The following is a 25,082-nucleotide window of genomic DNA, read 5'->3' as shown; positions in this document are numbered from 1 at the left end:
AGAGCTTTGGGGGTTGCTCTTGAAGCCATACCTGGAAACATCAATGAGAGCAAGGGTCCTAGATCACACTTGGCCTGAAATCCAAATATAAAGTATTGTGACTGTGGGAATTCCCTGGCGGTCCAGTGGTTAGGACTCCAAGCTTCCACTGCAGGCGGCCCGGGTTCAGTCCCTGGTCGGGGAACTAAAGATCTTGCATGCCGCCAGGAGACTGCTTAGGGGCAACTGGAAAGCTTTACTGTATGTGAGTTACTAAAGCTAACCAAAAATAAACAAATAATTTAAGAATCATTTTTTAGAAGGTCAGAGTGTCAATTTAGTATCTCCAAACAACGCTTTAATTGCTACTCAAAAGCAAGAAACTCACATGATTTCTTATACTAGGTGCCCCAATGGATGACTTTGAAAACATCTCACAGCATGTATATGATTAAATGTCAAATAAGGGTTTCCCACAAGTTCTTTGAGTTCAAAGGTGGCCCATATGTTGGGGAAATTGTTTGTACAGGTAGAAAGGGAGTGAGCAACTTCGGGCAGAACTGGGAAAAGGAAAGGGCTGTTTGGAGTTCGCTTGTCTAAGGGAAGAGATTTGGAGAAGCAGATGAGGTTGGAGAGAAACGATCTGGGCAGATGGTGGAATATGGCCTTTGTCCCACAGAGCAGAGCACCCCTGCATTCAAACAACCTCAAAATCCAGCCCAAACATCAACCTAACAAGCACTTGCAAATATTACAAACACCTACTATGTGCTGGGTAATAACAGAGGGGAACCAATAGATGCAGCCACAGACCACATGAAGCTTCTGTCTAGCAAGGAAGAAACCCAAGATTCGACATAGTGAGGCCTACAGAGTAAAATGAGGATAAAACCACCAGGTTGGGGCTTCCCTGGTGGCGCAGTGGTTGGGAGTCCGCCTACAGATGCAGGGGACACGGGTTCGTGCCCCGGTCCGGGAAGATTCCACATGCCGCAGAGCAGCTGGGCCCATGAGCCATGGCTGCTAAGCCTGTGCGTCCGGAGCCTGTGCTCCGCAACAAGAGAGGCCGCGATAGTGAGAGGCCCGCACACCGCGATGAAGAGTGGCCCCCGCTTGCCACAACTAGAGAAAGCCCTCGCACAGAAACGAAGACCCAACACAGCAAAAATAAATAAATTAAAAACTCCTACCCCCGACATCTAAAAAAAAAAAAAAAGAAGAAGAATGGGTCTAAGCTGAGCCCCAGGATGAGGAAGAGTTAGCCAAGGGGATGGGCGACACAGGCAGAGGAAACTGTAAGCCCTGGTGGAGGGGGCTCCACCCTCCTGAATTTTTTCCTAGTAAAATGTTGACACAAATTAAAAAGTCAGGGGCAGGGAGAATTGGAGAAAGGTGGTCAAAAGGCACAAACTTCCAGGGACTTCCCTGACAGTCTAGTGGTTAAGACTCTGCACTCCCACTGCAGGGGGTGCAGGTTCAATCCCTGGTGGGGGCACTATGATCCCACATGCTGCGTGGCACAGCCAAAAAAATAAAGAGGTACAAACTTCCGGTTATCATAAATAAATACCAGGGATGTAAGGTACAACATGATGACTATAGCTAACACTGCTGTAGGATATACAGGAAAGCTGTTAAGAGAGTAGATCCTAAGAGTTCTCATCATAAGGAGAAGAAAATTTTTTCCTTTCTTCTTTCTTTCTTTCCTTTTTATTTTATCTGTATGAGAAGATGGGTGTTAGCTGAACCTATTGTGGTAATCATTTCACAACATGTAAATAAATCACGCTGTTCGCCTTAAACTTATCCAGTGATGTATGCCAATTATTTCTCAATAAAACTGGAAAAAGGTTAAACTTAAAAAGTGGATGGAGGGCTTCCCTGGTGGCGCTGTGGTTGAGAGTCCGCCTGCCGATGCAGGGGACACGGGTTCGTGCCCCGGTCCGGGAAGATCCCACATGCCGCGGAGCGGCTGGGCCCGTGAGCCATGGCCGCTGAGGCTGCGCGTCCGGAGCCTGTGCTCCGCGACGGGAGAGGCCACAACAGTGAGAGGCCCGCGTACCGCAAAAAAAAAAAAAAAAAACTGGATGGAATAAATTACGGTTTCTATGGTACGTGTATTGCATATGAATGTACATACACACACATGATGAAATATTATATACATTCTGAGAGTACTGACTTATTCTTGCCACTGTGGTAAGATCTCTGAGACAGAATAAAGAGAAGGTCAAGAGGTGTTTTTTAAAACACACCTGGGGACTTCCTGGCGGTCCAATGGTTAAGACTCCGCACTTCCACTGCAGTGGGGGCGGGTTCCATCCCTGGTCGGGGAACTAAGATCCCGCATGCCCCAAGGTGCGGCCAAAAAATTAAAAAAACAAAAAAACGAAACTTCAAAAAAACACACCTATGTCAGGGCTGTGGATAGTCCCGCGCGAGTTCAGTGTACAGTGTGCTGACAGTGTCTCATCTCAAGCTCACAGTCAAGTCTTTGTGTCTTCCCACCCACACGCCACGGGCACCTGCTCACCCAGAAGCCCAGGTGTCGGGGGGAGTCCACGCACCTCGGAGCAGCCCTCAACCACTGGGAGTGGATAACTGCACTCTCCTCTTTTTTTTTTTTTTTTTTTTTTTTTGCGGTACGCGGTCCTCTCACTGTTATGGCCTCTCCCGTTGCGGAGCACAGGCTCCGGACGCGCAGGCTCAGCGGCCATGGCTCACGGATCCAGCCGCTCCGCGGCATGTGGGATCTTCCCGGACCGGGGCACGAACCCGTGTCCCCTGCATCGGCAGGCGGACTCCCAGCCACTGCGCCACCAGGGAAGCCCCACCCTCCTCTTTTAGGCAGGCAATTCGGGAGACGTTCCGTCTGCTCTCCAGGAGGCCTTGGCAGAATCACGGTCCTGTTGCCCAGAGTGAGAATCTGTCCCTCTTGGGCCGCTTCCCAGATCACCTGCACTCCAGCCCTGGTTTCATGTTTTACTTCTAGAGGAACCCAAATTAAGACACTTGGTACCAGAACTGTCCTAAACAGCAGATCCTCAGGATGTGAGTCAATACCTGGATTTCTCATTTCCTGTGCGTCAAACAGCAGGAAGAACCCTACAGCTGGTGCTAAGTGGGTGGCGACGGCCCATGGTATGCAAACACACACGATAAGGCCCTCACCTGTGCAGGACTGGGAGGGGGCACGGGCAGAGGGGGGGAGTGGGCATCTGCATTAGCTCTACCCGTGGAATGGGGCTGAGGGGTGGGTGCTGGTAATTATAAGGATTGTGAGGTTGGCTGGTTTTTACTAACAGATTGGAAGCTTTGAAGAAAGAGACCGGTTGACAGGCTCAAATCAGCCATCCACTCAGGGCATTCTGTGAATGCCAGAGGCTTCCATGGCAATGTTTAAAGAGACCTACATCTCCTGCCAGAAAGATAAGGCCAGGACTTAATTGCGGAGGGGGAGGGGGGACACTGGGAGGGGATCTTGAGGGGGCAGAACACAAGGCAGATAGAGGGGAGTGTATGGACATGGTGCGTTCTCCCATGTGTGAGCTGTCATCTTGGTAAAGGTGCCCAACCCAGTCCCTGTGCTGTTGGAACCCAGTTCCTTGGAACTTGGACATGATATTGACTCACAGGAAATGAGGTGGAGGTGCCTGGACTGCCATGGAATCCTGAGGAAGGTATGAGATGGTTCCAAGAAGTGAGAAAGTAAAAACGGTGACCAGACACCCCAACATCTGACTATACTCCCCAGAACTGGCCAGAGAACACACCCTTCAGTAAGGAACACAGCAGTGAGGAGGGTCCTGGTGTCCTCCGGAAGTTCCCTGAGGGCTGTGCTCTGTGAGCAGGGGGTGACAGAAGATGCTCCCTCGTGTCTTCGAGGGTGATGAGATCCTGGCATAACCAAAGAGGTACCCCTTAACCGCCAGATGCAGATGGACATAATCACCACCACAAACAGCTAGGCCAGAGTGGCAGCTGGGGCGTGTTGACAGAGGTGACTTCAGGCAAGAGGGCGAGATGGTTGGCCAACCAGTGAGGGCGCTGCTTGATGTATCTCGCAAGAAAAAAATCAATCACTTGTGAGCAAAAGGCTGAGGTCAGCCCCTGCAGTGGAAAATCATGACTCCTTCATCTGGTTCCCAGCTCTGAGGTGGTTCTACAACAAACAGCTGATGGAAGGAAGGATTGGATGGATCCCCTTGAGGAAGGGCCCTGTGATGCCACCCTAAGTACACACAATAAATATTCCTTCCCCAGCGGGACTTAGGACACCTGTGTCCTAAGGAAAGTGCACCCCCAGACCTCATGAGGACTGTTGGATGCAGTCTGGGCTGGTATGTATATACCAGGGCTCCTGAATGCCACCACCCCCACCTTGTTGCCACGGGAAAGGGCCCACGTCCTTCTCACTAGTCAGAGGACCTACCCTATGGCGATGTCCCTGGTTCTGAGTGCAAACTGGGATGGTTCTACTTAACAGCCCCCAGAAGCCTCCCCATGAGTAACAGCCGCTGTGGAGGGAAGGGCCAAACAGATGTCCTGGAACTGCCCACTGCCCACCTCCACCCAAGGTAATTCTGAACAAGCCCACAGTTCTCCTGGAATTGCAGACACTGATGCCTCTACCACAAAGACTCAGTGGACATCCTCATCACATCCCCATTCAGATCACCGGGGAGCCCCTGCCAAAAACAGATCGTGCTGGATGGTGGTGGACCACTTGTTTAACCAAGTGGTAGCCCCAGTGGCAGCTGTGGGACAGTCAACACAGCCTCTGGCATTTGGTCTGTGGCTAATCTTTTCAAAACTATCAATAAAAAGGGTCAAAAGTGGTTGGTTTTTAAGTGGGCAGGACAGCAGGACACATTCTTTGTCTTGCTCCAGGGACCTGGTAACTGCCCCGCTCTCTCCCATGAGACACCTCGACTGTCAGGACACTCCCTGAGCTGTCACACTGGTCTGATATACAAACAACAGCATGTTATTTGGACCTGGGGAGCAGTGACAAGTCTCTGAAACGGAAGCTTAGAAAAGCAGCAGAGGGGATGATACAGACAGATGCAGAAGCAGCTCACCTAAGAGACAGCCTCTAACTGGTGACTGTCAGGGCCAAGGTAAACAGGGAAAATCCACTTCATGGCTCCAAAGTGACCCCTTTCAATGTTGAAGGACCTGAGAGGACCCAGCCTAAAAGAGCCAGCTTCCTTAATCTCTGAGCTGTGGCACCACTGATGGAAGTAGGGCCATCGAGAAATGTGGGGGGAGGAGAAAAGAGGGAAAGCTGCCTTCAGAGTTTATTCCCCCCAAATACATATAATGGAAAATATTCCCTGTGTGCAAATTCCACCCCCTTTTTTTTGGCTGCGCTGGGTCTTCGCTGCTGCACGCGGGCTTTCTCCAGTTGCGGCGAGTGGGGGCTACTCTCCATTGCAGTGTGCGGGCTTCTCATTGAGGTGGCTTCTCTTGTTGTGCAGTGCAGGCTCTAGGCACACGGGTTTCAGTATTTGTGGCACACGGGCTCAGTAACTGTGGCTCGCAGGCTCAGTAGTTGTGGCTCGCGGGCTCTAGGGCACAGTCTCAGTAATTGTGGTGCACAGGCTTAGTTGCTCCATGGCATGTGGGATCTTCCCCAACCAGGGATGGAACCCGTGTCCTCTGCATTGGCAGGCGGATTCTTAACTACTGGACACCAACTTCCCCAACCCCTTTTTAATTAATTCGCATTGGAACCAAATACTGAAGAGCCACAGTTTTATTTCACATGTGCTCGGGTGTGGTAGCATCAATATTTACAGTGCATGAGGTCACAGAACTTACAGAATAAAAAGCAATTCCAAGCAAGTCAAAGCCCACACCTTTCCAAGCCATGCCCCCACCCCCAACCAATGTATTATACATAATGCATATAACACTGGAGAAAAAAGACCGCAGTACAAATGAAATAACCCCAGACCAAATACATATCAGGTAACTAATACTGTCCGATACAACATGTTTAAAGTTAATGATGCTGTTGAGATTATTTCAGTGGTGAATAAGCCTTTCTTTAAAAAAAATTCAATGTAACATTGGTATTTACATCACCAGGTAATGTGAACATGCCTCAAGTTGCCTAATCCTCAGACCTAAAATTAATTATATTTGCATTATTTGTGCACATTCCTCAACCTGAATAAAGAAATAAAAGGAGCTCAGTGCTATCACAGGTTATGTGTCATGCCGATTACGTGAAGATGCTAATGTCTTCAAGTCTCTCATAATAACTCAGGTAAGCACCTAGTCCATGGATCTCCATCCCCAGCACCCTACATACCTTCTCAACTCACCCCAGAGGCCCAAGAGCCTGGAGAATTCCTGACATGAGCTGCTCAGCTCCAGGGTGACAGAGGCCCAACCATCCCAGGCTGCTAGCACCCTAGTGTTAAGGGAAAAGGGATTAAGAGAAGGGGAGAAGACAGGGGTGGAGGGGTGTTTACACACATGGGCTTCCCAGATCCCTCAGTTCACAGAGCAAAGAGAAAGAGAAGGAATATTGCAGACGACTATAAAACACACATTGATAATGCCAGAGCTAGAGCCTTTCAAACATCAAATGTCATGGAAGCACCATTACATCAGACAGGCTGTAGAAGAAAAACCACCCCACGGAATGAATGGTGATAATCAATATGGATCTGGAGGAATCTGTGATTGATCTGCCATGGCTTATAGATTTATTAATTTTATTTACTTATTCCTGTCTTGTTCCAAGAAGATTTTTGTTCAGCATTCCAAAAGACTGTGGATAAAGAGTGCAAATTTCAATGGAAGAGGAAGGGGAAATGGCAGAATGGAGGAGAAATGAGCACAGTTGAGGATCAGTTCCCTATCCTCCAGGACTCACAGACATTTACAGATTTAATTCTGCTCCATCATCTCAGAGAAAAGGTAAGTACACCGTTTTAAAAAAATAAATTTAAAAATATAAAATAATTCTTAAAAGTGAAAAACAGACTTAACTGTCCACAGAGAAAGGAATCATTTCAAGTGAATTTGAAATAGTATTTTGACTCTATTTAGACTAAGGATAAAAATACATCTTGAACTGCATTAAAACAAATAAACCTGCATCCGGTAGATTTCATCCTATTAATAATATTTCATTACTATTCTGAATCTATAAAATACATAATAGGATAAATAAGCAATTACATCGGGTTGTCAGGAACCAAACATTTCAGTATAAAATAGAAACAAACATAAAATCAAAGAAAGTTAAGTAAAAGTCCTGCAATCAGGAAATCTCTGTACCGTCCACTCAATTTTGCTATGAACCTAAAACTGCTCTAAAAACTAATGTAACTTAAAATTTTTTCTCTTTCTAAAAAAATATTTATTTCCCAGCAATAGCCACAGAAACAGCTAAGAAATGACACTAGCCAGTAGCACTTAGCTCCTCTAGCACTTAAATTATGGTCTCTAAATATTTCCCACAAAAAGGAACCAGGGCTCCTTAAGAAATCACTTAATCCAAGTCTGGGGAAGAATATATACAAAATAAGCCTAAAACAATCAACAACTATTAGGGCCACACAAAATGACATAGAAGCCAATTTGAAGGAGCTCCAACTGGCTGAAAATGGGATATTTTGAGCATTAAAAGATTTATCATTTCGTTAGATTGAAACATGTCAGAGATGCAAAAATAGCCAAATTCATAATACTCCCTCCCACCTAAAAGAAAAGCTTATTGGTCATCCCTGAAGTCTGCTGGGGTATCAACTAATTATTCTGAAAACTAATGAATAAAGAGGAAGAATCCAGCATCCGTCTTGCCTTTGGTACAGACTTTTTCAGAATAACCAAACAATTGATGAAGAGAATTCTTTGTAGAAGAACCACAGCTAGTAAATGCAGAAGAAATGAGATTAAAAATCATCGTTTTGGGGGCTGAAGGCAGAATTACACTTCTTTTTCATTTTTTTTTTTGGCCGCACCATGCGGCTTGTGGGATCTTAGCTCCCTGACCAGGGATTGAACCCAGGCCCTTGGCAGCAAGAGTGCAGAGTCTTAACCACTAGACCACCAGTGAATTCCCAGGATTATACTTCTAAGCTCCACAAAAACTCCTTCAAAATTCAGAACTGAGGTAAAAGAAGTTTCCATTGTCTCTTGAATAGATAAAAGCCAACTAAATACTCCCAGAAGGTCTATTTAGTACTCTGGCCTACTAAATTCTGTATTAAATGTAACAAACTTAAAAAAAAATCACCATTTTACAATCCCTACTGGACTAATGACTTTAGGCAACAATCATCAATGACTGCTGAAACATTAGATGAAAAGATGATGTGGAACCTTCTAGTGGAGGAGCCAAGCTGACAACACCTGGTCAATCTCAGCATCACTGAAAGCAATGAAGTCTTCCTACCAAAAAAGGAGAAAAGTTGAACGTGAATCTGTCTAGCTTCTAGTTCTAACTTTAATAGATGTCCACCTCTACCAGTTTACAGAAAATATGAAGGATAGTACATGTCAAACACCACCACAAATCCAAAATGTAGGAAATACCAAGATATAATATCCAGATAACTTGAACAAATAAATGGCACAAAAAGAAGAGAGGGTATCGTATAGACTTAGAGAGACTTAAGAAATATATCACATACAATATATGGACCTTGTTTTTAGAGCCTGATTCAAACAAAAGAACTGTAAAGTGACACAATTCCTCAAGAAATCAAAGAAAAAAACTAAAGCTAGCAGAAGGGAGGAAATAATGAAAATTAGAGCAGGGATTAAGTGAAATAGAGAATAGAAAAAAAAAATCAATGAAAGTAGGAGTTCTTTTTTTTTTTTTTTTTTTTTGCGGTAATGCGGGTCTCTCACTGTTGTGGCCTCTCCCTTTGCGGACGGAGCACAGGCTCCGGACGCGCAGGCTCAGCGGTCATGGCTCACGGGCCCAGCCGCTCCGCGGCATGTGGGATCTTCCTGGACCGGGGCATGAACCCATGTCCCCTGCATCGGCAGGAGAACTCTCAACCACTGCGCCACCATGGAATCCCAAGAGTTCATTTTTTGAAAAGATCAACAAAACTGATAAATCTTTAGCTAGATTAACTAAGAAAAAAAGAAAGAAGCCTCAAAATCAGAAATGAAAGAGAAGATACTACAACTGATGGCACACACACACACAAAAAGGATTATGAGACTACTATGAACAATTGTATACCTATAAATTGCGAAACCTAAAGAAAGATAAATGTCTAGAAACATACAACCTACCAAGACCGAATCATGAAAAAATAGAAAATTGCACAAACCAATAACTAGTAAGAAGATAGAATCAGTCATTGAAAATCTCAAAGAAAAACAAAGGATCAGATGGTTTCAGCTAGAGAATTCTACCAAACATTTAAAGAAGAATTAACACCAATCCTCCTGAAACTCTTCCAAAAAATTAAAAAGGAGGGAACACTTGTAAGCTCATCCTATGAGAACAACATAACCCTAACACCAACACCAGACAGGACATAACAAAAAAAGAAAACTGCAAGCCAATATCAATATTCCTGATTAATATTGATGCAGAAATCCTCAACAAATATCAGCAAACTAAATTCAACAACTTTTTTTTTTTTTTTTTTGGCCACGCTACATGGCTTGTGGGATCTTAGTTCCCTGACAAGGGATGGAATCCGCGCCCTTGGCAGTAAAAGCACCGAGTCCTAACCACTAGAGCACCAGGGAATTCCCTCAAGAGCTCTTTAAGAGGATTATACATCATGACCAAGTGAGATTCAGAATGCAAGAATGATTCAACATATGAAAATCAATCAATGGAACGCACATTAACAGAATGAAGGACAAAAACATGATCATTTCAATTGAGGCAGAAATTTATTTGGTAAGATTCCACAACTTTTTACGATAAAACACTTAACAAACTATGAATTGAAGAAAATTACCTCAACACAATGAAGGCCGTATAGGAAAACCAATAGTTAACATCATACTCGATGTGAAAGATTGCAAGCTTTTCTTCCATGATCAGGAACAAGGCAAGGATGCTCGCTCTCACCACTTCTATTCAACATACTGTTGGGAGTCCTAGCCAGAGCAACAAGCAAAGAAAAGACATTCAATTTGAAAGGAAGAAGTAAAATTATCTCTATTCACAGACATGATCTTATATGTAGAACACCCTAAAGATTTCACACATACACACACACGCAAAATTGTTAGAACTGATAAATGAATTCAACAAAGTTGCAGGATACAAAATCAACATACAAAAATCAGCTGCATTTCTATACACTGACAATGAACAATCCAAAAAGGGAATTAAGCAATTCCAATTATAATAGCATCAAAGAGAATAAAATACTTGGGAATAAACCTAACCGAGGAGGTTAAAGACTCATACACTGAAAACTACAAAACACTGCTGAGATTTTAAAAGACACAGATAAATGGAAAGACATCCCATGTTAATGGATCGAAATACTTAGTATTGTGAAGATGTCCATATTACCCAATATGATCTATAGAGTCAGTGTAATCTCTATCAGAAACCCAACAGCATTCTTTGCAGAAACAGAAAAATTCATCCTAAAATTCATACAGAATTTCAAGGAACCCCCAATAGCTAAAACAATTTTGGAAAAGAAGAACAAAGTTGGGAGACTCACACTTCCTGATTTCAAAACTACTGTAATAAAAAACAACGAGTTCCTGATATAAAGACAGACAAATACACCAATAGAATAGAATAGAGGGGCCTCAAAATAAACTGTCACACAAATGTTCACATGGTCATCAGTAAGGGTGCCAAGACCACTCAATGGGGAAAGGACAGTCTCTTAAACAAAAAGCGTTGGGAAAGCTGGATATCCACATGCAGAAGAATGAAGTTGGATCCTTAATTTACACCATATACAAAAATAACTCAAAATGGATCAAAGACCGAAACATAAAACCCCAAATTTAAAACTCCTCGAAGAAAACATAGGGGGAAAGCTTTATGATATTGGGCTTGGTTGGCAGTGACTGCTTGGTTATGACACCAAAAGCACTGGCAACAAAAGCAAAAATAGACAAATGGAACATCAAACTTAACTTTTTCGCATCAAGGGATACAATCAATACAGTGAAAAGTCAATCTATGGAATGGGAGATAATAATTGCAAATCATATATCTGATAAGCGGTTAATATCCAGAATAATAAAGACCTACAACTCAACAACAAAAAAATCAAATATGATTTTAAAATGGGCAAAAGACCTGAATAGACATTCTTCCAAAGATGGTATACAAATAGCCAACAAGCCTATGAAAAGATGCTCAACATTACCAATCATCAGAGAAATGCAAATCAACACCACAATAAGTTATCATCTCACACCACTATCAAAAACAAACAAACAGGGACTTCCCTGGTGGCGCAGTGGTTAAGAATCTGCCTGCCAACGCAGGGGACATGGGTTCAAGCCCCAGTCTGGGAAGATCCCACATGCCGCGGAGCAACTAAGCCCATGCGCCACAACTACTAAGCCTGTGCTGTAGAGCCTGGGAACCACAACTACTGAGCCCGCGTGCCACAACTACTGAAGCCTGAGCGCCTAGAGCCCATGCTCCGCAACAAGAGAAGCCCCACTCGCCTCAACTAGAGAAAGCCCGCGCACAGCAACAAAGACCCAATGCAGCCAAAAATAAATTTAAAAAAAAGAAAAAGAATCTGCCTGTCAATACAGGGGACACGGGTTCGATCCCCGGTCCAGGAAGATCCCACATGCCACGGAGCAACTAAGCCTGTGCACCAGAACTACTGAGCCTGTGCTCTACAGCCCGCGAGCCACAACTACTGAGCTGCGTGCCTAGAGCCCATGCTCGCAACAAGAGAAGCCACTGCAATGAGAAGCCCGTGCACCGCAACGAAGAGTAGCCACCGCTCGCCACAACGAGAGAAAGCCCGCGCAGAGCAGCGACCCAGTGTAGCCATAAATAAATAAATAAATAAATAAATAAATAAATATATTAAAACAAACAAAAAAATGGAAGATAAGATTTGGTGAGGATATAGAGAAACTGGAACACTTGTGTACTGCTGATGGGATTATAAAGTGGTCCAACTGCTATGGAAAACAGTATAGAGTTTCCTCAAAAAATGAAAAATAGAACTACTATATGATCCAGCAATCCCACTTCTGGGTATATATCCAAAAGAATAGAAAGCAGGGTCTCAAAGAGATATTTGCACACCCATGTTCACAGCAGCACTATTCACAACAGGCAAGAGGTGAAAGCAACCCAAATGTCCACTGATGAATGAATAAACTGTGGTATATACATGCAATGGAATATTATTCATCCTTAAAAAGGAAGTCTTGTCACATGCTACAGTGGGGATGAACACTGAGGACATTATGCTAAGTGAAATAATCCAGCCACGAAAGACAAATGATATATAATTCCACTTATATGAAGTACCCAGAGTAGTCAGATTCATAGAAACAGAATGTAAAGTAGTGGTTACCAGAGGCTGGGGGTGGGTAGGGGAGTTGTTGTTTAATGGGTATAGAGTTTTACATTTGCAAGATGAAAAAGCTCTGGAGATCTGTTGTACATCAATGTGAATACACTTAACGCCATTGAACTGTACACTTAAAAATCACTAAGATGATAAATTCCACACTATGTGTTTTTCTATCACACACACACAAAAGACAATTGAGATAATCGGAAAAACTGAAAACTAACTCTTTACACAGTTAACTGCATTTGAATCCTAAAATTACTTGTAATAGATACAGCCACCTAATCCTCAGACAGTGGAAAAAATACTTTTATTAAGAGGTAGAAAACCTAACTTCTAACCCCAAGTCTCCTAACTAGGTATAAGAAGATATTAAAGAATTACTGTGAATTTCATCAGCTATAACAGCATTATGGATATGCTTTTTTAAAAAGGATTCATACTGAAGCATTTGGGGGTGAAATTATATTTTCTAAGATTTGCCTTAATATACTCCTGACAAAAAAGAAAGAGTGAAGGGCTGGGGTAGATGAGAAGGAACAGTAGAATAGTCACAAATGTTGAAGCTGGGTGATGGGGATTCTGTTGCTGCTCTCCCTAGTTTGTGAATACTTCCAAGTTTTCACAATAAAAAGCTTTTAAAAAGAACAAACAAGGGGTAAAAAGGATGGTCGGACAGATGGATGTTTGGAATGAATGGCAGTAGGATTAATGTATTGAGGTTTTATAACAATAGTATCCCAGGGCTTCCCTGGTGGTGCAGTGGTTGAGAATCTGCCTGCCAATGCAGGGGACACGGGTTTGAGCCCTGGTCTGGGAAGATCCCACATGCCGCGGAGCAACTAGGCCCGTGAGCCACAACTACTGAGCCTGCGCTCCGCAACAAGAGAGGCTGCGATAGTGAGAGGCCAGTGCACCGCGATGAAGAGTGGCCCCCGCTTGCCGCAACTAGAGAAAGCCCTCACACAGAAACGAAGACCCAACACAGCCAAAAATAAATAAATAAAAATTAAAAAAAAAAAGTATATATATTATCCCAGTACACAGGCTATAGTTAATTTTTTTTTTTTTTTTTGTGCTACGCGGGCCTCTCACTGTTGTGGCCTCTCCCGTTGCGGAGCACAGGCTCCGGACGCGCAGGCTCAGCGGCCATGGCTCACGGGCCCAGCCGCTCCGCGGCATGTGGGATCTTCCCGGACCGGGGCACGAACCCGTGTCCCCTGCATCGGCAGGTGGACTCTCAACCACTGCGCCACCAGGGAAGCCCTATAGTTAATTTTTAGAAAGCTTTATGTTTCATTTTAACTTGCATTTAACAGATTTTTAAAAAGAAACTAGAATGAAATTGAAAGCATTTTCAAGCTTCAAGTAAATGTTTCTCACCACCTCCCCCGGCAATAAATAAACAAATCAAAGAAGGTAAATGAGTGAAGAACAGGGAACAGAGGTACCAAGGGGGCCGTGGAGAGCAGCCCACCAGGACCATATCTGGACACAATTGGAGAAATTTGTGCTGGGAAAACTTCCACCACGTCATGGGACACAAACCAAGTGTGAGAAGGTGCTGCTGACTATTCCTTGGGCACAGAAGATGGACCTGTCTTGTTTCTGTTAAGAGAGGAATCAGTCAAGCAAGGACTTCAGAGCAGGGATGACAGACAGGTGCTCAAGACTGAAAAATGCTGGCACTCAGGGAAAGAGAAGAGACAAGAAGGTGCAAGATGAAAAGCAGGACTGATGGAAGTGAATTCCATCCAGCTCAGGGCACTGATGAGAAAGATCCCAAATCAAGAAACCAGTGAAATAATACTTGGTAGAGCAGGAGACACACAAGGTGGAAGACAAATGGCAGAACTAGTGTAGACTGGGGGTGATCCCAACTGGGGTCAGGGCACGAGAATGTGAGAGGGTCTGGAAGAGTTCCTGAGATGGCGAGGTTGAGTGATGCCACCAAGAACGCAGTCAGGAAACTTGAGCTGAGCTGGGCGCTGCCCTTGGCAAAGCACTTCCCCCTCCTATAACCCCACCACCCGCAAAATGTGTTAAAAGAAAGCCTCTCCAGGGTCCTTTCCTTGGTTCTGGATAAGTTTTTCTCCAAACTTATTCCTGGCTGTAAGGATGATTAAACACGAGGGGGTAAATAATAAGGAAACCACTGAAATCTCAACTCAGATACATTTTAAACTCGACTGGAAGACCCGCTGTCAATACTTTGGTTCCCTGGAAACAAGAAAGGTGGTCTCCAGGAGCCCCCAGGGTTCCGCTAACCAAGAGGACAAGGGGGAAAATGGAGAGACTTGCCCTGGCCAGGCTGAGTGTGCACAGGGAGACAATAACACAGGCAAGAGACAGAGGAAAGCAACCCCAGCAGTTGCTGCTGTGACAAATCACTGGGCCCCAGCAGCAGGCAGCATGGGACCCACTCCTGTTTCCCAGGACTGGCTGCTCCATAAATTCTCTGTGCACCTGTGACCAACACAGCCCCTTTGCAGGCCCCATGGGATGTTTAAAAATTAGCAACATCAACTGCTTCCTTGTGACTGAGCTACAAGAAACTTCTGCGCCATGTCTTAATACCCTCCCTGCAAAACAATCTTGAGGTAGATACGATAATTATCCCCATTTCAGGGTGAGGGAAACCGAGGCTCAGTGAGGTCATTTGCCCGATGCTGCCTGACAAGAAAGCAGGAGGGTGAGCCCCTCCAGTCAGAGTTCCCTGTCGCAGAAAGATTCTCAGTGAGGCCTTGTCTATCAGGCCTTATTGCTACCCCAGGGTCAAAGGGTATCCTACCTCTGGCACAGAGGCCAGCCAGCGAGGCTGGGGCTGCTCCAGACACGGTAACCCCTGCCTCTTTTTCTGAGGGTCCAGCTTAGGGATGGCCGTCTGGTTCTGTGGCCAGAGCGCTAGGACAGCTCTGATGGGGTCAGGCAGGTGGGGGGGAAGGGGGCAGTGAGCCACCAGCAGGAAGGACAGCCCAGCATCCCAGAGCCAGGGGTCCCACGAAGGGAAGGCCTTGGGGCCCGCAGGAGCTCAGTGCCCTGCCACTCCCCATGCAAGCCTCAACCTCCCTACCGGTAGAGAGCGAACCTCCGTTTCTGACCCAAACCTGGGGTAGAGGGTGTGCACTCCAGTTTCCTGACTGTCCCTCCAGTGTAACAGCCACCCTACACTGAAACTGGCCGACCCCCTTCCGGGTCCTGCTCACGTAGTTACCATGAACTGAAATCGGCCTCAAGCAGACCACTTCGAAAGGGCATCAGGTTATAGGCCCTTGCTTGTTCTCGTTACAATGTTACTTGTGTTTGAACCCTATCCTCACCTGTAAGGGTACAGCTACTTACCATCAGGCAGTGGGAAGAACACTGGTCTTGGGAGGCAGAAAACCTGGCTTCCAGCCAGAATCTCCCATAACCCTTGTGCTGCCGCCAGTGCTCTACCTCCCTTTGCCTCGGTTCCCTCATCTCTCAGTTGGGGAAAGTCGCCTGTCCCTAATCACCTCATCCAGGTGTTGTATAAAAGGAGCCAAGTTTGGCAAACACCCTCTGAATTCCTAGGCAGCAGCACTCTGACCTTCATTCACGGACCAGTGTTCCCATCCTTCTGCCCCACCCCCAACCCCAAAGGCCCAGGAGCACAGCCAATGAGACAGCATCACTCAAGGCCCGGAACAGGATGAGCCTATATTCCAGCCGACTTGGCTGATGCTCTCAGTAAAGGTGACTCTGATAGAACCAAGGGGGAAAAGAAAAGCTTCTTCTCCAGCAGCCAGAGGGGCCTCCATCTCGCCAGTTCTCCCAGATTACCTAGCCACACTGCCCCTTCCCCAGAAAGCTCTGGATCAATGATTTTGAAAACTGCTTAAGTCCTAAAGAGGCTTTTAAAATACGAAGAGTCCCCTCCCTACTCCACTTTCCACAGGCATCCCCTTCAAGCAACCCCCTGATTCAGTTCATCCCCATGAGTTCTGCAGAGGAGGAGGGCTTACTCCACATCATCTGGAAAATAGATGCCTGTTCCTACACATGTGACTTTAGTGGCCTCACAAATGCACAGAAAGAAGCAGATGGCCACCTACAGAGTTAACAGGCAGCCCCACCACTGATCACGGTGCAAGCCAGTCTTGTGACAAGCGTGTGCTGGCAGGAGAGACTGGAGGGGATAAAGCAGGCAGCCTGGTCTGCAGAGGGTCGGGGATGGAGGGCAAGGGCAATGAGGAGGCGCACGGGGCAGGGGTGGGTTCAGGGAACCCGCTGCAGGACGAGCTCTGTAATCTCCGCCCTGCTGCCCAGTCGCATGGGTATCCCATAGTAGGCCGTGCCTGGGCTCACATAAACAAATGTAGTCTGGGCCACTTGGTACAGACCAGCAAAGAAGGGGTTCAGGAGATAGGCTGCCACATTCAAGGGAAAGATCTGCCCAGCGTGAGTGTGCCCAGAAAGGATCAAGTTGATATCTGGCCGAGCCTGGAGAGCTCTCTTGGCAGCCAGGGGCTGATGAGCTAGCAAGATGGTGGTGTGGTCCGGGCTGCAGCCCCCCAGAGCCTTCTTGAGATCCATGCCGTGGCCAGAGTAGTGCAGGATGTCTGCTTCGATGTCGTCCACCCCGGCCAAGCAGATCCAGTCATCATCCTCACCCCCGCCAGGCTGGACCCGGGTGGCAGAAATCTTCACGTTCTGATTGTGAAGGGGCGTGACGTTCAGGGATTCCAGCAGCGCAAACCAGTTGCTGACATCTGATGTGTAGTACTCGTGATTCCCCGTGACGAAGTAGGTGCCGAGGCGTGAGCGAAGCTGGCCCAGAGGAGCGACGGCTGTCCGGAGGACAGAGGCTTCGGCATCACACAGGTCACCCACAATCACTGTGACATCCGGTTCCAGCGTGTTCACCATCTTCACGAACATCTCCATCTTGGTCCTGCCCACCGTGGGGCCCAAGTGGATGTCGGAGAGCAGCGCGATCTTGAGGTTGTCCATGGAGGCGGGCAGCCAATGGATGGGCACCTCCACAGTTTTCACAGCCGGGGGCTGGGCAGCGTTCAGCAGCCCTACCACACTGAGCACGGCGGACACCAGCACCGCCAGCGCTGGCCTGAGTGCCAGCTTCCTTGTCTTGTCAAGGCTGCCCACCACCCTGCCGGCACGCAAGGCCAGGAGCTGGTAGGCCTGCTCCATGCCACTGAGGGTACAGAGGAAGCAGACCATGATGATGTATGCCCCAAGGCAGGAGTAGGCCGTCAGGGAAAAGAGATAGGGCTCCTCGGCCACTAGAAAGATCATGGTGAAGAAACTGGAATGGGCCAGGGCCAGGAAGGCCACAACGGCCAACTTCCAAAGCTGGAAACAGGCCGACTCTGCAGCAGGGGAGTGGCTGAGGTTGCTGACGGTGCTTCGCCAGATGTAGAGGGAACCGAGGAGCATGAGCGAGTTGGCAAACAGGGCGAGCTGCAGGCGGAACAGCCACCGCCAGGCCCTGAGCTCGAGGCTCTCCGCCAGGTAGGAGCGGGAGATGACCATGGACACGAAGACAGTGCCGGCTGCCAGGGCGGCCTTTGCGCCCAGGGACAGCTGCCTGAAGATCGCCATCACCTCTGCTCCTAAGAGGGTCCCCTGCCAGTTCTGTGCAGGCGGGCTCTGGAAGGTGAGCTCCTTAGATAGGACAGTGGCCAAGGACAGGTTTCCAGGTCAGCTCCGCCTGCAACCAGGAACCGGCGTCAGCTTTGTGGGATATGAGAGCTTCCTTGTCCCCAGTCAAAACCTGAAGGCCACTTACACCTGCCCAACCCATCCTGAATCCAAGCCACTCAAATACCAGTCAGTTGCTACATTTTATTATTGAAATACAAACACGCTGGATTATAACAGGATGGGCAGTTTCATTTTCTTACCGTTTTCTGTATGTTTCAGGTATTTCCATAATGCGTGTGAACTTTTATAATAACAAAAACATTATTCTAAACCAGCGGTTCTCAAAGTGTGGTCCAGGGAGACCCTTTCGGGGGGTCCATTAAGTCAAAACTATTTTCAAAAACAGTACTAAGGGGCTTCCCTGGTGGCGCAGTGGTTGGGAGTCTGCCTGCCGATGCAGGGGACGCGGGTTCGAGCCCCGGTCTGGGAGGATCCCACATGCCGCGGAGCGGCTGGGCCCGTGAGCCATGGCCGCTGAGCCTGCGCTTCCGGAGCCTGTGCTCCGCAGCGGGAGAGGCCACGGCAGTGAGAGGCCCGGGTACCGCAAAAAAAACCAAAACAAAACAGGACTAAGCCATAACCATTCTCTCATGAGTGTACAGTGAAGTTTTCCAGAGGCTACATGACATGTGATATAGCGAGAATGAATGCAGAAGTAGCTATGAGAATCCAACTATCATCTATTAAGACAGACATGAAAGAGATTTGCAAAAATGTACAATGTCACTCTTCGCCCTACAATTTGGGAAGAAATTATTATTTTTCAAGAAATATATAAAGTTTATTAACATATAACGATTTTACGATTTCTTAAGTAAGTTAATAAATACTTTTAAATGTTTGGTTTTAACTTCTAGGACAGTTAATGTTTGAGAACCGCTGTTGTAAATAAATGTAAGAAGGAAATCATGGAAAGCTAGTTGGCTGGTATCTTTTCCAGCTCTAGGCCCAGGAGGGACACCTAGACACCTAACATAAGGATTCCTGGGGTGAAGACGGCCTCCTGGCAGTCACAGGGCAGCCCCTGTGAATGATGCTGCACAAGGATAATGAGCGACCACGACATGGCAGGCTGCCCTGTCCCCCAGCTCCTCCTCCATAAATCCTTATCCCTCCCGTCTCACAACCCTCCTAGACATCGGTTAAGATCTGCCATCTCCCCATCTTTCTCTGCCACTGAATCCTTGAACTGTTCTCTTGTGGCTCTCATGGCTGGCTAGTTCCCACTCCAGGGCTCCCAGACAAAAAACTGGGGCAGGGGAAGCACAGACCCAGGTAGACAAAGGTTAGCAAATAGTCATTTGAGGTGACCTTTTCCCAAGAAGAATCCAAAATGAAAATATTTTCAGCAGTTGTTTTCCAAATAAGATTCTCAACCTCGGTTTAAGATAGATAAATTAAAATAAAAATATATATATATATATTTTTTTTTTCCCCTGCCCTACGTACTTTACTGAAAGCCTTTTATCAAAGGTGTAATTTGCAAGTCAAAGTTCACCATTTTCCACTTATAAAACAAGTCCCAGACTCAGCCCACCCGAACTCTGGAGAAACCAAAGTTGGTTCCCTGAACGTGCAGAGAGACAGGCGCCCGTTTAAATCCCCCGGTCCCTCTCCCCTCAGATCCACCCCACCTTTCCAAGGCCGTGATGCTGACCTTCCCAGGAGCGATTCGGAGTTCCCTCGGCCCCTGCCTTAGCTCTGCCGGGTGGACTGAGGCTGTAGTTCTCCCGCAATCGTGCACGCCCCGCACCGCCCAGCACCTCGTCCCGCCAGACCTCCCTCCAGCAACGCTGGCGGCTACCTGCAGCCTGCCTCTTGCCCACCGCCAAACCCTAAAGGTTTGGAAAATCCAAGCCTTAAAAAGTAGGCGGCGGGAAGGGCCGAGAAGGACACGAGATGTCCGAAAAGAGACCACCTCGAAGGTAATTAATCCAATGTTCCCATTGCGGGGGCCTCTCTTGACCCCATTTTTCTCCTTCCGGAGCGCTCCGCAGAGCGCTGGCAAGGAAGGGCGCGCCAAGCAGACAGAGCCCAAGGCGCCCTCCAAGAACGCGCGCTACTTGGAATCCCCCTGCCGGAAACCCGCAAAGCTGGAAAGCACCTCATCTCAGCCCCTCATTGCACCAATAAGGAAGTAGGTCCCAGCGAAAAGAGGCGGCAGGGGCGGAACACACGAGCGACAGAGCTACCGGTAAGGAAGCTCGCCCCGCCCGGCCGGCCCTCTGCCGGCTCAGCCCACTGCCTGAGCTCCCCCCGTTGCCTTGCGGGCCCGGGCGCGCCTTGGGGTCCCAGGACCTCCGCCCTTTGGGACCCCAGGTGGCCGCAGCACCAGCCCGGTCCCCCGCCAGCCTGTCCCCTATCCATCATTCCTGCGCGGGGGTCCTGTGGACTTACGTGCAAGCCACGCGCAGAGCCCAGCAGCAGCGGCACCAGCAGCAGGGAGAGGATGCGAACGACCCCCGGCATATCCACCCTCCGGCCTCCTGGCTCCACTGTCAGCGCCCGGGCAGCCGCCGGGTGTCACTTGACTGAGGACCCGCGGCCTGGCACCGCCCCGCGCCGGCTCCGCCCCGCGCCCCGCCCAGCGGCCGCCGAGCCAGGAACCCAGGGAGGCGGGAGCCTGGGGCCAAGCGCTGCCGCGTGACAGCAGGATGGTGTTATTTGGCACTGACTGGCAGGGCTCCGCGGAGGGAGGGGCCTTTTGCAAAGGCCCTCAGGAGGCCTGGCTGTCAACAGCTTGATAACGCGCCTCGGGGTTGGACTTTAACAGGGGTCTCCTTGCTCCCTGGCTCCCTTGACAGGACAGAAGAGGGAAGTTGAGGCCAGATAAACCTAAGTGGACTAGATGGACTCTCAGCCCTGCCCACGGGGCTGTCCGGAAGACTAAACCAGGGGCCTGCAAAGTGTGGTTCCCTAGACCAATCCTGTATCTGGTACGTGTTAGAAATGGAAATAGCAGGTCCTGGCCCAAGAAATTCTAGGGGTGGGATCCAGAAACCTGTATTTTTACAAACCCTCCAGGTAGTTCCGATGCACGCTAAAGTTTGAGAACCACTGTTCCAGGTTATTGATACATTTAGAAGTGTGTTTCAACTGTGGCGAAATCTTTCCGAATGCCAACCCTCAAAGCACCAGGGGCTGCAGAATTTTTATTTCATCGTTGGGTTTTGAGAGACAAGAGTAGCAACACCTCCCATCTTTCAATTTTGCCCTTGAGCCCCTCAACATCCCTGCGATACCGCAGATCTATCAACTGGGCATAAAATACAAGTTTTATCCAAGTTTTCCACTCGTGAAAACGAAGTCTCTACTGTTTGAGTTAACGTGTCCAGGACCGCTGGTTAACCACTAGATATGAGTCTGAAGTTGTCTTTCCTACCTAGTTCCCCGAACTCTCTGAAAATCCCCCCTTTCTCAGAGGAAGGAGCCTTTAGGGAAATCGATTTCAAATATATGTATTTTTCCAGCTTTATTGAGTTATAATTAACATTCCACAAAATTCACTCATTTTAAATATTTTTGACTTTTATATTGTTAACTTAGTTTTGAAAAATAAAAATGTAGGTTGGGGGTTCCCTGGTGGTCCAGTGGTTAGGACTCGGCGCTTTCACTGCGGTGGCCTGGGTTTGATCCCTGGTGGGGGAACTAAGGTCCCACAAGTCTCAGGGCGCAGCCAAAAACAAAACAAAAAAACAAATTACGGTTTAATTATGCGGTCTATTGACAGACTCCTAGACTAAACTTTAATTAGGCTCCTCTGACTAGAGACTCTTTTAAGCTCTTCTAGACCTGGACCTCGGCCTTCTGTGCCTGTCCTGTCCTTGCCTGCCCTGCATTGTGCAGTCTTAGCAAAGAATCCTGCTAAGTCAGTTTAGGAACAATCCCCCAATTCTTGTTATCTGATCAAGGTCCTCATCCCCACCCCACCTCCCTTTGACATCTAAGTCCTTGACCTCCCCTTAGCAAGAATCCCTTGAGATCTCCTCTTACAATTTTTCACCAACAAGCCCTTCTCTCTGCTGGCTGTAAATCCCCAGCTATCTTTGCTGTACTTAGAATTGAGACCCATCCCTCCCCACCTATGGCAGTAGAGTTGACCCTTATTACAAAAAAGTCTTGAAGGAAATCTTCCTTACCATTTTATCAAGTGTCAGAATAATTCTTTTCTTTAACACTATTTTTTACAACTTGTGCATCTTTTTAAAACTTAGTCTGGTTTTTAACACTGTGAGCGATGATTATAAAAGTCAAGAATAGTGGTTACTTGTGGGGGTGAGGGCTTGAGATTGGGAGGGGCCCCATGGAAGGGCAACAAAGTTTTGTTTCTTGAACTAGAGGGTGGTTACAAGGGTATTCGCCATTTAGTCCTTTTTTTGTTTTGTGTTGCTTTCTGGGTTTTTTTTGGCCTTGCCGTGCAGCCTGCAGGATCTTAGTTCCCCGACCAGGGATCAAACCGGAGGCCCCTGCACTGGTAGCACGGAGTGTTAACCACTGGACAGCCAGGGAAGTCCCTCATTGCCTGACTTTAGAGCCCGAATTATTTTTTATTTTTATTTTTTAATTGAACTATAGTTGATTTATAATGTTGTGTTAGTTTCCGGTGTACAGCAAAATATATTCTTTTTCATACTCTTTTCCACTATAGTTTATTAGAGCCTGAGTTACTTTTGCAAGGCCATGCTTCTGTGCCTACTTTACTTATAGTTCCTGTCCAAGTGTGCATATAGAGTGTGTGCTGGTGTGTAAACCTCCTGCTCCAGGTTGTGGGGAATATGAAGTGATCTTGAGAAGGCTATCACCCCATAGGGAATCATTTTCAGTAGAAAGATGTCCACATACACAACTATATATGGGGCATGCTCTGATATAGACCAGTGCTACTCTAAGTGTGGTCCGAGGACCAGTGACATAAGGTAAGTACAGAAATTCAGAGTAGGTATTTGGAAACTTACAGCAATTTGAGAAAGCTTGTCTGTTGCATCTAATAATAAAAAAATTAGATGTGAATTTTATGTCTATTTTTATTTCTTTTTTCTAGTAATTTATTGTTATAGATTTGTACAACCAGATCAGTCCTTGAAGGATGGGAAAGAGCACTGATAATCACAGAAGCAAAAGTGATCCTTCACCAAAGGTAGCTTGAGAAGCACAGAGGCCTCATCAGTAGCCTAAGAACAATGAAGGGAAGAGACATATGCGACCCAATAACAGGTAAAAACTTTGTTTTTCTATCCTAACAGGGCTTTGCACAAGTTAGGATAAATTGGGAGATTGGGATTGACATATGCACACTACTATATATAAAATAGATAACTAATAAGGACCTACTGTATAGCACAGGGAGCTCTACTCAATACTGTTATTACCTATATGGGAATAGAATCTAAAAAAAGAGTGGATATATGTGTATGTATAACTGATTCACTTTGCTGTACAGCAGAAACTAACAGAACATTGTACATCAACTATACTCGAACAAAAATTAAAAATAAATAAATAAAGTTTTAGAACAAGAATCAATCTCCCTTTGAATGACCTGTTTTCCATTGTGGTCCTACAGAGCTTTCCTCAGGTTCCAGTGTCAGTTCTTTTCTTTTCTTTCTTTTTTTTATTTTTCTGGCCTGCACCGCTTGGCATGTGGGATCTTAGTTCCCTGACCACGGAACGAACCTGAGCCTTCTGCCCTGGAAGCTCAGAGTCTTAACCACTGGACCGCCAGGTAAGTCCCCCAGTGTCAGTTATGATCTGTATTTCCGTGTAAAAATTTAGCTAACTTTACATTTCTAATATTTTTAAAGTTCTATTAAAATGATTGTAATTTGCAATAGGTTTTAGGAATACTAAATGATAGATGTTAAAAGCAAGGAAAAAACAAGGCCTCCACTAAAAAGAAGTGACAAGTAAATGCAGTGCATGATCCCAGATTGGATCGTGAACCAGGAAAAAAAGTTGCTACAAGAGACATTATTGGGACAATTAAGTTGAATATAGACTATGGATTAGAAAATAATATTGTATCAAGATTAAATTTTCTAATTTTGATAACAATACAGTGGTTATGTTCTTAGGAAATACACTCTGGGACTTCCCTGGTGGTGCAATGGTTAAGAATCTGCCTGCCAATGCAGGGGACACGAGTTCGATCCCTGGTCCAGGAAGATCCCACATGTCGCGGAGCAACTAAGCCCGTGCACCACAACTACTGAAGCCTGCGTGCCTAGAACCTGTGCTCCGCAACAAGAGAAGCCACTGCAATGAGAAGCCTGTGCACCACAACGAAGACTAGCCCCTGCTCACTGCAACTAGAGAAAGACCACGTGCAGCAACTAAGACCCAACACAGCCAAAAATAAAAATAAATAAATAAATAAAATTGTTAAAAAAAATCACACACACACAAAAAGGTAATACACTCTGAAACATTTAGGGGTAAAGGGGTATAATGTCTGCAACTTCCTCCCCAATGATCATATGTATATGTTTATATATATAATTATACATAATATACATATTATTACACGTACGTGATTATGGAGCAAATAAGGGCAAATAAGGCAAAATGTTAACAATTGATGAATTAGGTAAAGGACATATAGCAATTCTTATATGAAAATAAAAAGTTATTTAAAAATAAATAATAAAGCCTACTGCCAACAGATGTGGACAATTCTGATGTGCAGCAATTCCTCATGCTTCTCACGAGTCTTTGAGTTTTCTGTTACAATAAGTCCCAAGACCTGTATCCTGGGGTTAAATTGTGCAACCAACTGATGGATATGGTTATGAAACAATAAAAATATAAAATTGTGAAATCATTGGCAACAGTTTCCCCACAATCCCAATAAAAGTTAGCAGCTGTGTCCCAGGACTGGCCCATCGCTCTTGATAGTCATGA

At 46.4% G+C, this 25,082-nt stretch overlaps 2 protein-coding genes and 1 long non-coding RNA gene across 4 annotated transcripts in view; 1 reads left to right on the top strand and 2 right to left on the bottom strand.

The window, feature by feature from the left end:
* GLB1 (galactosidase beta 1) overlaps nucleotides 1–20,739 on the bottom strand; it is an 89,605-nt gene extending 68,866 nt beyond the window's left edge. For both annotated transcript variants that reach the window (XM_030830059.2, XM_060307444.1), the window contains exon 1: nucleotides 20,583–20,739. In XM_030830059.2, coding sequence (XP_030685919.1) covers nucleotides 20,583–20,654 — 72 coding nt within the window. In that variant the 5' untranslated portion in view covers nucleotides 20,655–20,739. The remainder of the gene's footprint in view (nucleotides 1–20,582) is intronic.
* TMPPE (transmembrane protein with metallophosphoesterase domain) lies at nucleotides 13,760–18,083 on the bottom strand. The gene has a single exon (XM_060307881.1). The coding sequence runs from the start codon at nucleotides 18,081–18,083 to the stop codon at nucleotides 16,740–16,742; it is 1,344 nt and encodes a 447-aa protein (XP_060163864.1). The 3' UTR covers nucleotides 13,760–16,739.
* On the top strand, nucleotides 20,181–25,082 carry LOC115838868 (uncharacterized). The gene is made up of 4 exons (XR_009565719.1): nucleotides 20,181–20,379; nucleotides 23,227–23,399; nucleotides 23,838–23,907; nucleotides 24,257–25,082. It is a non-coding gene; the product is annotated as an uncharacterized lncRNA (long non-coding RNA).

The sequence above is a fragment of the Globicephala melas genome, chromosome 11, assembly GCF_963455315.2.
Source record: "Globicephala melas chromosome 11, mGloMel1.2, whole genome shotgun sequence".
NCBI classification, from domain to species: Eukaryota; Metazoa; Chordata; class Mammalia; order Artiodactyla; family Delphinidae; genus Globicephala; species Globicephala melas.
Note: the sequence above shows the minus strand (reverse complement) of the source record. Positions and strands in the feature narration are given on the sequence as shown.

Excerpts from the sequence above, each read along its gene's own strand:
- TMPPE (XM_060307881.1), bottom strand. The coding sequence starts at position 18,083 with ATGGCGATCTTCAGGCAGCTGTCCCTGGGCGCAAAGGCCGCCCTGGCA.